Source organism: Pantherophis guttatus, chromosome 7, assembly GCF_059756535.1.
Source record: "Pantherophis guttatus breed Tessera chromosome 7, ASM5975653v1, whole genome shotgun sequence".
Lineage (NCBI taxonomy): Eukaryota > Metazoa > Chordata > Lepidosauria > Squamata > Colubridae > Pantherophis > Pantherophis guttatus.
In genome coordinates, this window is record NC_142069.1 from 77,806,924 (window position 1) to 77,821,982 (window position 15,059).

A 15,059-nucleotide genomic window follows, 5' to 3' on the forward strand; every position below is an offset into this window, starting at 1 on the left:
GGCGGCCCCACAGGCCAGATCTAAGCACCCCGTGGGCTGAATCCAGCCTGCGGGCCTTGAGTTTGACACCCCTGATGTAGTAGTTAAGGCACCAGACTAGAATCTGTGACACTGAGTTCTAGTTCTGCCTTAGGCACAAAGCCAGCTGATGACTTGGCACCAGTCATTCTCTCTTAGGCCTCAGAAGGAGAAGGTAAGGGCAAACCACTTCTGAAGATCTTATTAAGAAGACAGCAGGGGCTAGTGCAGGCAGTCATCAGGCATCAGCGCTGACTCAAAAACACATACACACTCAAATCTCCACAATGGTAGCATGTCTAGCAAAACTTACTTAATTTGTTTGACTGGAGAAGGTTTCTGTGTGACATGTTGTTGTTCCTTTCTAACGTAGGTTTGCAACAAGGGAAAGGAATGCTTTACTTCTCTATAATGGACGTTTTAATGAGAAACATGATTTTATTGCTCTTGAGATCATTGACGAACAGATCCAGCTAACATTTTCTGCAGGTAAGATACTTGCAATGACTGGAACTCTTTACTGAATAAAACATATTTCTAAATTTTGAAAAAATATTCATGATGTTCTATCATGATATTCATGATGCAATTTCTTTCCTAAGGCCACCGCCCTGTACATATCCTTGGAGAAAATAAAATTTCATTTCAAGATTCATGTTGTTGGAAATCATGTCTTATGGAGCCTAATATTAAGTGTAATCACTGATTATTCTTTGTTATATTTTTTGAAAAATTAAATATCACTGATCCTATACTGCTAAATTATGGCTCAATTAATCCATGCATACGTGTGCTAGAACAGTGCCATACTTCAGATTACAAAGTAAAAAAATGTTTTGGAATGTGTATGACCACTCAGAAGGCATCTGTCTGCAACTTCTTAAACTAAAGATATATTTACTCGGGGTTATAACAGGCAGCTGTAATGTCATGGGAAAAGATGCTTATACCATCTGCTATGTGATTGTCCCCATATGTTTCAACACTGAATCTGAAATGTGTCCAGTCTCACATTCATGCCCATATTTCTGTTGTCCAGGATGTATCAAAATTACAGATTTGCTATTCACTATTATGGTATTGTTACTCTCTGCTGTTAGGTGGTTAGGTTAGGTTAGGTTAGGATAGGATAGGATAGGATAGGATAGGATAGGATAGGATAGAATAGGATAGAATAGGATAGAATAGAATAGAATAGAATAGAATTTTTTTATTGGCCAAGTGTGATTGGACACACAAGGAATTTGTCTTTGGTGCATATGCTCTCAGTGTACATAAAAAGACAAGATACATTTGTCAATAATCATAAGGTACAACACTTAGTGATAGTCATAGGGTACAAATAAGCAATCAAATCATACTAGGAAACAATCAATATAAATCATAAGGATACAGCAAAAAGTCACAGTCATACAGTCATAAGTGGGAGGAGATAGGTGATAGGAATGATGAGAAGATTAATAGTAGTGCAGACTTAGTAAATAGTTTGACAGTATTGAGGGAGTTATATGTTTAGCAGAGTGATGGCGTTTGGGAAAAAACTGTTCTTGTGTCTAATTGTTCTGGTGTGCAGTACTCTATAGCGTCATTTTGAGGGTAGGAGTTGGAACAATTTATGTCCAGGATGCGAGGGGTCTGTAAATATTTTCAACAGCCTTCTTTTTGACTGGTGCAGTATACAGGTGCTCAATGGAAGGCAGGTTGGTAGCAATTGTTTTTTCTGCAGTTATTGAGTTACAAGTACTCCATTTTGTAAAGTATGGAAACTCCTAGTTTTCTTTAGGAGTCCATTGAAAACTCAAGTGCTTGGAAGGTTCATGTACGTGAACCAGAAGTGTGAATCTTAAATTATTCACTCTGCCTTGAAAAGAGAATGTGTGACAAAACGTAATCTATTTTACTTTATGTGAAAACATAGATAACAGCCTAATTTCGTGCATGTAAATTCAGAACAAACCCTGTTTTGTTTAAGGGCTCAGATTGCAGCTCTGTGGACACTGTCCTATAAATAAACCTTAGATTCACTTTCAAGTAAAAATACATTCATGATAAATTATCCCAAAAGAGAATTTAAAACCTGTTAATACTGAAATTAGTGCTTGACAAAATTATTTAAAGATTCGTGTTTTGTAAATAAAATTACAAATCTCCCTTTGTTAGAGTCCCCCTTTACAATTACATGTATGTTTAATTTAGAAAAGAAGGAAGGGAAGGGGAGAGGGAGTGGGAAAAGAAAAGATAGATAGATAGATAGATAGATGGATGGATGGATGGATGGATGGATGGATGGATGGATGAAAGCAAAAGAGAAAAAAAGAGAAGAAAAAAAGAAAAATGAAAAATTGTTAGAAAATACCGGAACCTGATTCAGGAAAGTAGTTTTCAGATTATTTTTACACCATGAAGCTGAAATGATGTAAATATAGAGAATCTGCCATGTATAAACATTTATGATAAATCCTCAACAGTAAATATGATTATGAATATGATTATATTCTGAATATATTTTTAATAGGACTTTTTTGTGTGATTATTCTGTGGATCATAGCACATTGAAAAGTTCAGAGTTCAAGTCCTTAAATGCAACAGTTAAATTTAGATTTAAAGCTTTTGCCCAAAGCAGTACTTTTCTATTTACTAAGTTTAATTGCAAATCAAGATAAAATATACAGTAGCTGGAGAAGATTTCTGTCTAGATTGTATCAACTGTTTGTTATGTCTGTAACCTGCAAACGCCTTCTTATCTAGAGAAGGAGAAATGCTAAGGTAGAACACTAATCCTGCAAGAACATCTTTGTTTAAAACCTTAGTAGCCAGATGCAATTTGCAAAAGATTTATGGCAAAAAACATCAGAGCAATTGAATATTCCTACACTCATTTTTCTAAATTCTATTGGATCTTCAAGATATTAAATGATATATGTGCATTTACAGTCCACAGAATATATGAGTTCATTGAATAAATGTCTGTTTTATGAAAAATCCTGTTTATGAAATAATACACAAGTTAGAAAAAAAACATACCTACCTCTGGAATGAAATAAATGTTCTGATCAGAAGATAAATTTTAGTAATAATAACCATAGTCCAGAGTTTATATCACATCAAAGTGGTAGCATCTAACTTACTGTGGCTTATTTCAAGAATAAGCCAGCTAGGTCAGATCAGAGAAATTCTTTTGAGACATTGGTATGAAGCAATGGCAAAGTGCTGTTCTACTGTTATCGAGAAAGCAAGTTGAATTTGTCTGTGAAGTTGCCAACAACTGCAATTGAGAGTGTCTTTATTTGACTCTACTACAGTAATACTTTCAGCCATCATAGATGGAGAGGATATTTCCATGCACATTGCAGTATTTGTTCCAGCTGCATTTAATTGCTTTTTTAAAACATGGATACCATTGTTCATACTCACATATCAGCAACTACTATAATCTATTACTTAAGGTGACTTAGGAGTGTTTTTTTTTCTCCTTAATTACTCATTGAGAAAATGTGTGGCATACTGTACATATTTACTTTTAATTTACGTGCAAATATAGATTAAAAATCCAACTCCATGTTTGGTCTTGTTTAGTTTTTGCTAGTTTTTCTTCTGTTGAAGTTTGTATCATAACTTTGGAAATAAAGTAAAATTTATTTTCAAAAAATCCAACTCAGTGGTAATCAAGAGATTATTTGTATGAAAATGGAACATATTTTAGACTCAATTCTGTACAATTCTGACAATCGCTTCTATAGGCTCACAAGTGCAACATGTTGCATTTGAATAATTACAACTGCAAATAGGCATTCAGACATTATAACAGATGTAGGAGAAAGAAACATGTTTTTGTGAGGCAGTATTAAGTGGGACGCGGTGGCTCAGTGGCTAAAACCCTGAGCTTGTCGATTGAAAGGTCGGCAGTTCAGTGGTTCGAATCCCTAGTGCCACATAACGGGGTGAGCTCCCATTACTTGTCCCAAGTTCTGCCAACCTAGCAGTTTGAAAGCACATAAAAAATGCAAGTAGAAAAATAGGGATCACCTTTGGTGGGAAGGTAACAGCGTTCCATGCGCCTTTGGCGTTTAGTCATGCCGGTCACATGACCATGGAGATGTCTCCGGACAGCGCTGGCTCTTCGGCTTTGAAATGGAGATGAGCACCGCCCCCTAGAGTCGTGAACGACTAGCACATATGTGCGTGGGGAACCTTTACCTATTAAGGAATATTAAAGTTTTCTCTTTTGCAAGTAATTTCACTTCTATTCAGATCCAAAATGCTTCTCAAAAAAGAATAGTGGGTGTTCCTCTTGAAATGCTCATAAAAACAACACAGAAGTATATTCACCATCTTTAGAGAAAGGCAATATTTGTGTTCCTTTCTCAGTTGAACACCTTTCTGTATGACCCAAGCAGGTGTGTGTGTCAAACTGAGGTAAATGTTTGCATTTGAATAGAATACTGGGGAAATACAGAGAGGTTTATTGTATACGTTGTTGGTCTTAAGTCTTAACCATTTTTTTTTTCTTATTCTTCTTTAGTGGAAACTTTTGTCCAGCAAGTCACTCATGATAAACCCAACCTGCCCATTTTGACAGGTCCTTGTGTACTTTTCCTGCAGATATTTGTTTTGCTATTACCTCAGAGAAGCAGTGAATAGTCACTGGGCTGGTTGTACTAGTCTGCATAACTTATCTGGCAGTTTGTTCTTTATCAAATCCAATCTTTAAAAGACATTTCAATGTGAAAGAAAGGAAGCCATGACATTCAGGGCAGGGGTAGAACTTCTGTAATTTTCTGGGAAGAAAAATGTTTTCTTTGTTCCCCCAACACCTTATCTGACATTCTTGTTAGATTCCAGCCTGAAGAAAACACACAGAAATTCCTATATCTTTTGTCAGTTTGCAGTTGTTTTCACTTTCTTGGTTTATCCTAAATATTTACTTTTTGCATATGATTTGTTTTCATTCCTTTTCTAAGTGTTTGATGAAGAACAATTGCTACAGCACAAAGACACCTTAGAAACATACAATATACATTTGTATGGATATATACTTATAGTTGCCATAAATTGCTTGTTGTTGCCGTTAACATTGTTTATGCCACTTTACAGCTAATGTTATTGTTGTCATTAATTGTAAGTGACAATTTGAGTGGCAACAAATGCTTTTCTAAATGTAATTTTATATGCTTGCTAATGTCTTGTATTTACATTCCTCCGATTGTAATCAGTATGTAACAGTCCCCTTGGAAAAGAAATTTGCAGGTTGGAAGTACTTCTAAATTCACATTTGATCCTGTAAGCTCTTTTAAGAGCCTCTAATTGTTTTTGTCCAGTTTACGCTAATATACCTGATTTTGTCCATTTAAAAAGAAGTCACAATGTGATATGAGATATGGGACTGTGTTTGAAACTTCAGCAGGAAAGACATATAGCTGCAAAGGTATTAGTATACATTCATTACTGGGAAGTTATTAAATTTCCATTCCAGTACAGATGAATTGGCAGAGTTATGCATATTTAGCTTTATATGGGTTGGTGGCTCCTGGATATCCAAAGCAGGATTTTTCAAACTGTTCCATGAAGTCACTAGTACAGGAGGCGAAAAAACCTTCACTCACAGTCCATTTTCTATCTTTACTAACTTTACCTTCTTCCATTTACCATAGCAGCGTTCATAACTCAAAAAACTTTGAAAACGCCTAAATAATCTCCTATCATGTACAATGCTGTCTGTATCTTCTCTAAATCTTCATTTCTGGAGACACACAACACTTCATTCTCTGTTATTTTGAAAGTGATGGAGATGGCTAGCAGTCAGGAAAAGGTCACACCAAAACTTGAGCTTTCTCTGCTAAATGCCTCTTTTTGTTCCAACAGATCTTTAATCTGCCAGATTCAGCATCGTTTTCAAACTGCTTTTATCTATGTAAATTGTTCTCTTTATTATTATTTTTCTACATACCCTTTCTAATCCAAGTATTTAACTTAATTTAAGTATTTAACCCTAACCCTAATCTTGAAAAACATGGTTCTGTTGAAAGACTTTGTTATATGTTGTCTTAATTCATAACTATATTAAGGGAACAATGTACAGTACAGATAGTCTTCAACTTACAACAGTTCATTTAGTGACCATTCAAAGTTACAACGGCACTGAAAAAAGTGACTTAGGATCGTTTTTCACACTTAGACCATTGCAGCATCCCCATGGTCATGTAATCAAAATTCAGATGCTTGGCACCTGACTTGTATTATGACGGTTGCGATCTTCTGACAAGCAAAGTCAGTGGGGAAGCCAGATTCACTTAACAACTGTGTTATTAATTTAACTGCAATGATTCACTTACCAATGGTAGCAAGAAAAGTTGTAAAATGGGGCAAAACTCACTTAACAGCTATCTCATTTAACAACAGAAATTTTGGGCTCAATTGTGGGTCGTAAGTTGAGGCCTACCTGTATATGCATACATATGTACAATGGATTTATCTTTAAAATCTTTGGTATTAATCTACTTAATATTTTGTTTAATATATTTTGCTGCTGATTGTACCAAATACGATTAACGTCTTTGTTAATTGCAGAAAATGAATGTTTTCAAAAATCGAACTTTTTAGTTGAACACTTTCTTCTTCTCTCTCTCTTCCATGCTATTTCTCAGGAGAAACCACCACAACAGTTGCTCCATTTGTTCCAGGAGGGGTTAGTGATGGGCAGTGGCATTCTGTCCAAGTGCAGTATTATAACAAGGTAAGGAATGCTCTTTTAGTGATATTCTCTATAAGTTCAATGGATTGGACCGGTTTCTCTGTTAACATAAACCAAGGAAGTCCTTATGGTTGAAAGCCATGCAGGAATGGAAAACTTGCTTTGGGGCTGATGCATTTTTTAATATTGCAATAGGTTAATTGGATATATTCCATAATGATGAATGAGTATTTTTGAACCATTTGTGACTATTCTTCACAAAGGCCACACTTGGAATATTGCATTCAGTTTTGGTCGCCATGATGTAAAAAAGATGTTGAGACTCTAGAAAGAGCGCAGAGAAGAGCAACAAAGATGATTAGGGGACTGGAGGCTAAAACATATGAAGAACGGTTGCAGGAACTGGGTATGTCTAGTTTAATATCTAGTTTCAATGTAAACTTAAGAGTTTTTGAATCAGAATGCTTGGAGGATGGACCTTTGCCCACAATAGAGAGACCTGGCTGAAAATAACACTAAATATATATAGTTCAGGATAATAAGGATGAGCCCTCCCCTCCCAAAAAGGCAGAGGGTAATATTTTTATATCATAACAAAACAGTAAATAACTTAATATTCATACCAGAATATTGGGGAACATCTCTTTCTGTTTGTAAATGAAGTTGTCATATGGACCTGGAATATAGGAACGAAAACGTTACTGAAAATTACGATTAAATTAAAATGGAGCTAAATTTCTAAAGTTTCTCACGGCACCATTGTCATCGGAATATGTGAGCCTGAGGCTGACTGCAGCTCATCCTCATAAAGCTTGTCTCTGTTTACTTCTACATGTCATGAGGTCATTGCCCTGAGTTCTTTATGAAAGACATCATTCTTTCTTATTCCTTTATCTTTTATTTTAACATTACTGGGAGAGGATAGCTATTTGCAGCTTATTTAAGTACCTACTTAGTCTTTGCCATAAATTTTCTTGCAATCTGCAGCTTATACCCTTGCATTTGGTTGTTACAGTTCAGTTGCTTTTGTTGAAAAAACACTGATAAAATGACAGATGATAGAGTAATCCATAGTTCTTTTACTGGAGTCGTTGGTTCATGTTGGCCAAGAATCCTGGGAAAAAGCTTATATATCAGCAAAAGTCTGGGTTTCATGGTGTGGTTGTTGGTTTAGAATTTTAAGCAGCTGCCAAAAAGATAACGACTTGACATTGCTCCAGGGTATTCTTTAAAAAGAAAAGTGATCCCGCACATTAGTTAAAAATAAAGTTTCGCCTCACTTCAGGATCCCAAGTTTGTTCAAGTAATAAAGCAGTTTTCAAACAATATGATTATTTACAGACAAGAAAAATCATTTTGTGTATGGATAAGACTGCTTATAAAAACACAAATTCCACCTCTTAGAACTCAGTAAACCAGTTTACTGGTTTAATAATGGCACCGGCATAAGATTTTGCAGGCCTGTTTGCCATCTCAAATCAATAGTTGACTTTTTGCCTTATTTATTCGCTTGTTTAATTTATATTCCACACTTCAGTAGGTTCCCAGAACAGTCTCCAAGAAGTTAAAACTACAGCAAATAGAAATTTAGAAAATGTAAATAAGAACATAAAAATACCATAGCATGAAAGCAATGAAAGAACTTGTACGATAAAGATTCCCTTGAGTCAGGCACAATTCTTAATTATAAGGACACACCCATGTAATTTTCTTGGCAGTAATGTACAAGTGATTTGCCATGGTTGCCTTTTGGGGCAGTTTTTCTATCTCCCTATCTATCCTACAGTCCTGACGTTTTCTGGTAATGTTCTATCCAAATTGAGATTATTGAGATACTGTGATTATACAAGGATATGTAACCAACACTAAGAAACAAAAAAGCCCAAATGGCTAAGCCAGTGTCTGCATTTCCTGCGTCGGATGAGGAGAGCACATCTTTTTCCTTCCGTCCTGGCTACTTTTTACAGAGGCCTGATTGAGAGCATTTTAACAAACGGCATCACTATTTGGTTTGGTGGCAGCAGTGCCTCATATAGAAAGTCCATACAGAGAGTGGTAAGGACAGCCGAGAAGATTATAGGAAGCGCTCTTCCTGTTATTCAGGATACTGCTTATAAGCACTATGTGCTTAGAGCTCAAAACATTGTTAGAGACCCCACACACCCACTTTATGGTCTGTTTCTGTTGTTCCCCTCTGGGAGGAGGTTTCAAAGTATTTCTAGCAGGACTACCAGATTCTGTAACAGCTTTGTTCCCTATGCCATCCGTCTGGTAAACTTGCAAGATTCGTTTTTCTCACCATGTGCATTTATACATCCGAACTTGACTGTGCTGTTTCTCCGTGTCATATAATATATGTGGGTATATGCATATTCATTCATTCATTCATTCATTTGTTTATTTATTTATTCATGTTTATGTCGTGTATATTGGAGGTGGTGACCCTTTGAGAGCTGTGTGCAACAAAAATTCATTTTAATGTATGCCGATTAGTGTACGTTCAAAGTGACAATGAAGTTATTCCTCCTTCTCCTTCTTCTCCTTCTCCTTCTCCTTCTCCTTCTCCTTCTCCTTCTTAAATCTAAAGACATCGTGGTAGGTGACCTAAATGCTACATTGAAAGGAAATTTTTAAACCAGATAAGTATATTACACAGTTTATATTATGCAGTTCACATTTTGGAGGCCCATAAGAAGTATAGATTTCCCCTAAGTGATAGCAGGGTGGAGAAGGATTATATTGAAATAACAGCTTGTGGTATCTAGATAATAACAAGAAACACAACTCCTTTTTCTTTTTGAAATAAGAGAAGCCTCATCAACTCTTAGCACCCAATAAGAAGGGAGACATATTTCTGTTGGGTATCATACCAGAAAAATATAATAAAGGGACTATGTATTTCCTATTACATGTGTTAACAGCAGCCAGAAATGTATTTGCACAACATTGGAAATGTGTGGAGATGAGAAGATAATAATTAAAAAACAAAACAAAACTAGAATGTGCAGAAATGGATAGATTAACACTTGAAATTAAAGAGAAGGAAGATACGGAATATTTTGAAATATGGGATTCATTTTATCTATGGTTAAATAACAGAAACAGAAGTTAGAATATTTAAAATTATAAGCGAAGGATTAATTTTACCATGAGGGTTTATTATGATACGTTTATTATCAATATGATTTAGCATTAACAATTAAGTACCGTGTTTCCCCCAAAATAAGACATCCCCTGATAATAAGCCCAATCAGGCTTTTGAGCGCATGGCAATAAGGCAATATAAAAATGTAAGACAGTGTCTTATTTTCAGGGAAACATGGTATTAATATTATGTGGAGAAAATACTGTTATTATACGATCACTACTAATGAACATTATGATGATGATGAAGAAGAAGAAGACTATAGCTCAAATTAACTGTAACCAGGGGTGGGCTGTTGGGGGTTCGCAGGGGTTCGGGAGAACCTCTAGCTAAGATTCTGTGCAGTTCGGAAAACCCCCAAATCCCACTCCTGGGTGACCCCGCCCCTCCCCTCCCAGGAGTCCCCACACAGCCCATTTTGGATGCAGGTAAGTGCAGGGCATGTGTGGAGGCTCGGGGAGGGTGAAAAATGGGCCTACCGGAAGTTTGGGAAGGGAATGGGAAAGGCCTGTTTCCGGCCTCCAGAGGGCCTCCGGACCCTTGAGAGGCTGTCTTCGCCTTCCCGGATGCTCAAGGAAAGCCTCTGGAGCCCGGGGAGGGCAAAAACACCCCCCCCTTGCAGGAGGCTGACTAGCCCACGCCCACCATGGCCATGCCCACCCCGCAACTGGGCAGAGAACCCCTTGCTAAAATTTTTGAAGCGCACCCCTGACTAACCAGACAACACACTGTTTATATAGACATTGAAATGGTTGCTTTTCCTTTATATAGTAAAAAATAAAAAATATATTTGAGGAAAAAAGAAGGGAGATATTGCACAAGTTCAGCTTAATTTGCCTGTGTTGGATTGTTGGGTACTGCAAGCAAAGCTAAACCACAAGCTTGCCTTGTTGTGCTCCCTTTTCCCTTAAGGCTTCCTTTCCAAATTCTACAGAACTGGAAATCAAGACTTGCCTGTAAGCAATATATGTTCGGAGGCAGTTTATTGGTAAGCTCTTGTTTTAACAAGGTCTTAAAGTACCACAGAGATTTTCTAAGACAAAGGTAATTTAAAAATTTTGGACTGTGCCAATAAATATATGGGATGTTGTGTCTAAACTTGATGCAGCACTGATATGTCAAAATCATCCAGGTGCATTGCATCACTTAAATTACATGCAGGTAGCAGATTTGAAATCAAGGTACTGGCTGTTATGCCAATAGCATATTTTACCACGTTGCTGTGTAGCTGCTGCAAATCAGCCAAGTTTGATACTTTACGATATGAATGCTTGATAATTTTATGACACTTCAAACATCAATCATTCATTGTATAAACTTCTATACATCTCTTATATATTCCTTTATGAATTCCAACTTGTAACCTGGACTTCGCCATATATAAATATAAATGAGAAAATACAGGAATAGATTTTTCCCATGCAATATGAAATGATACCTTTGCTGTTGTCTCTAAAGTGACTCTCTGCCTCCGGCATTCTCCAATATCATTGTTACCTGATATAGTTGCCTGCTTGGTTTGACATTTACAGCAGTGGTCACCAACCAGTGGTCTGTAGACCACTGTTGGTCCACGAGAAAATTTTGGTGATCCGCAGAAAAATTATTTGCATTTTTTTATATTGCACTAAATACTATTTAACTTCATATTAGTGGTCTGCGGGATTTAAAATTATGAATTTAGTGGTCCCTGAGGTCCGAAAGGTTGGTGACCCCTGATCTACAGGATAACTTTGGGTACCCTTGCCTGGATTTGATGTGCATTCCCAACATTCTTCACTCATTCTTACCAGGACCTTCCCCCCACCCCACCCCCGGCACAATAAGGCACCATTAAAAGACTTGGGAGGGAGGCGGACTATTTCTAAGTGATCCTTAATAGTTATAGATAGGCTGATGCTTACATTCAATTTTGTAGTTTCTGTGTGAGACGATATGCATGCTTACTTTCCTGTTTTTTGCTAAAATCCAGATTTCTCAAGTCAATTGGTTTCTCCTAATCTATTTACCAATTGTATTCATGTATCAACATATTTCTTGGGAAGCTTCCTTTACTTTTTGTTTCTTAAACATTTATTTTTTAAAATCTTCAAATGAAAGGTATTTTCACATTTGGCTTCAATTTATTGGGCTTCGTATATACGAGTAAAACTGTATTTATTTATTCATTCTGCAAAACGGCTTTATAAATCAGTTGTCTTTGTGTACATATGTATAACGTATAAACTCCAGTTTATACCTTGGGGAAGGTAGCAGTCGCCTTAATTAATATTTGATTGATAAAAGTAGTAATAGTAATAGTACGATACACACCACTTTCATATTTCTGAAGCTCTTCACAGAGCCTCCAAGACCCTCTTAGTTGTTTTCTATATAATTGTTGTTAGGGAACTAAATCTGAGTGGTTTATATAAGGTCAAGTTATGAATTCAAAGCAGAAAGAAAGAACTAGAGATTTAATTTATAGTTCGTTTTCCAGTTTTTGCCAGAAAATATTTTTTAAAATGTAGAATTGAAAAAAGCTATCTATGGTATTGAATCAGTCCTGAACTACTGCCATTTCAATGAATTAGTGATTCATAGAAGTACATAATTGTTTCAGTAAGAGTGGATGGACGGTGATCCGATAGTTAATGCACCCATGTATTTTGCTCATGTATTCCTAAGAAATAAAATCTTCCAGAACTTAAACATGGATGACACCTCAAATATTTTTCTCAGCAGCAAATTGGGAATTACAGGTAGTCCTTGATTTACAACCATTCAGCTACCGTTCAAAATTGCAAACAGCACTGAAAAAAAGTGACCACTTACAACTGGTCTTCGCACTTACAACTATTGCAACATCCCCACAGTCGTGTGATCAGATTCAGTTGTTTGGGAATCAGCATGTATTTATGAGAGTTGCAATGTCCTATGGTCATGTGTTCACCATTTGTAGCCTTCCCAGCCAGCTTCCAACAAACAAAGTTAATTCGGTAAGCCACATTTGCTTAACAATTGAATGATTCACTTGACAACTGCACAAATTTGCTTAACAACCATGGCAAAAAAGAAAGTAAATCAGATATGATTCTCTTTAACAATTGCCTTGTTTGGCAATGGAAATTCTGGTCCCAATTTTGGTCATAAATCAAGGACCACCTATACTTTCTTCTTCCAGGTTGATTGGTTGGTTGGTTGGTTTTACTTCCCAAGTTTACAGAACTCCCAATGCTTTTAACTCACTATGTCTCTTTTTATCTTTGTAATATTCCGAAGAGAAAATTGTGACATCTTGTTATCCTTCAGGGTGCTTGATGTAGGTAAAATACCATAATTATTAAAGTCCATTAGTCATAAACGCAGCTTCACAAACCCTTGTTTTTTTTTAACAAAGCAATTTTAAAATAGGAATGTATTTCCTTATTAAAGAATAGGAAGTATTTCTAAATTCCAGTTTTATTAGTAGTTTGGATGAGTTATGGGGTACAGTTTTAAGGCTGCATATGTCTTTAACTTATTACACCACCTGTAAAGAGTCTTAAAGGGAAAACAGGATTTTGACTGATTTTATAAAGTTGAGTGTTTTGAAATTAAAATCTTTGAAGCGTTTCCAAGTTCCCTTGCTGTAAAATATGCTATCTTTAATCTACTAATTAAATTACCTTTTTTCTTTAAATATATAATGAAGCTTTATCCAAAATTAAATGAAGCATGTTTTCATGGGAAATGCCAGATCAAGTTACACAATAAAATACTAACGTATTTTACATTTCTAATTCTATATTATGTGTGAGGATCAACAGGATTATTTATCTAGTTTTTCTTTTGTGAATATGTTGAGGAGTAGTTGAAATAGTTTGGCATTGTTTGAAAACAGTATTAAAAATATAACTCTATCTCTGCAATCTCTGATGAACAAATGGAAGCACCATTTGTAGCTGGTTGTCTGCGCAGCTGAAAGATTGATTATCTAATTTCCTGAGGGGAAAACAGGTTTTGTATGATGATAGAAGTCACCTGACATAATCAGCTTTAGGCTGGTGTAAAGCTGTATACCACCGTCTTCCTCTGGAAAACGAAGCTAATTTCCAATTTAATTCTTTCATTTTGTTTCTAGTGCTATTTATACAGATATTCCCATTTTGAAATTAAAATATATTCAAAGAAAAATGGTTTTATTCCAGATAAATAAAATTGTAAAATGTGCAAGGGACATTTCTTTTAAAATTTGGCTCAAAATGTAATAGTAATATTGATTGATTGATTGATTGATTGATTGATTGATTGATTGATTGGTTCGATTTATATGACACCCTTCTCTGGAGACTCAGGGCGGCTTACAATTCGTTAAGCAATAGCCTTCATACTTTAGTATATACCTGCTTAGTAGGGCTTTTGACACCCCCCCCCCAAAGTGGTGTTCTTTTTTATACAAAGTCATCTTATTGCCCTCACAAACTGGGTCATTTTACCTACCTCGGAAAGATGGAAGGCTGAGTCAACCTTGAGCCTGGTGAGATTTGAACTCGCAGTAATTGCAGGCAGCTGGCAGCTAAGTGCTACTTTAACAGCACTTTAGTCCTTTGTACCACCAAGGCTCTTATGTGATCTGAAGTTAGATCTGTGACCAGCCTCTCATAAAACATCATCTTATTTCTTAATATGCACCAGTAGCGATGAAGACAAAACAAGACTGCGGCGCAGGCTTTAACTCAAGGGTGAAATACTACCGGTTTGGGTCTGTTCGCCTGAACTGGTAGTAAAAAATGCTACTGGTTTGCCGAACCGGTAGTAAAAAAATAAGTTCTGACGATCAGCTGAGCGATGCGAGATCGTTGGAACTTTTTTTAAAAAAAATTTTAAAATATTTTTCTAATACCAGTTCGGGTGAATTGGTAGTAAAAAATGCTTTAAAAAAGTAAAAAAAAAAAAAAAGGTTCCGACGATCGTGCGGCACAGTGATTTTTAAAGCATCTGCGCAGAAAATTTTGCACATGCACAGATGATGGCACGCATGCAGATGACAGCTCGCAGGCAAAACGAGCACGCACGCAGCGCGTGCACATCAGCAAACCGATAGGAAAGGTAAGTACATTTCACCCCCTGCCGAGGACTATCTGTAGATTCTTTTGTATGGATATATGCAAGAGTGACTGGTGAAGAGTGGTTTTTACAGAGAACCATAACTGATACCTAGTTAAGAAAGAGAACTTTAGTTGT

The 15,059-nt window shown here is 36.3% G+C and overlaps 1 protein-coding gene across 4 annotated transcripts in view; it reads left to right on the plus strand.

Moving 5' to 3' along the window:
• The window catches only part of CELSR1 (cadherin EGF LAG seven-pass G-type receptor 1), a 178,840-nt gene that overhangs the window by 82,093 nt on the left and 81,688 nt on the right, over positions 1–15,059 (plus strand). For all 4 annotated transcript variants that reach the window (XM_034442075.3, XM_034442077.3, XM_034442079.3 and 1 more), the window contains exons 4-5: positions 392–507; positions 6,663–6,751. In XM_034442075.3, the coding sequence (XP_034297966.2) occupies positions 392–507; positions 6,663–6,751 (205 nt within the window). The remainder of the gene's footprint in view (positions 1–391; positions 508–6,662; positions 6,752–15,059) is intronic.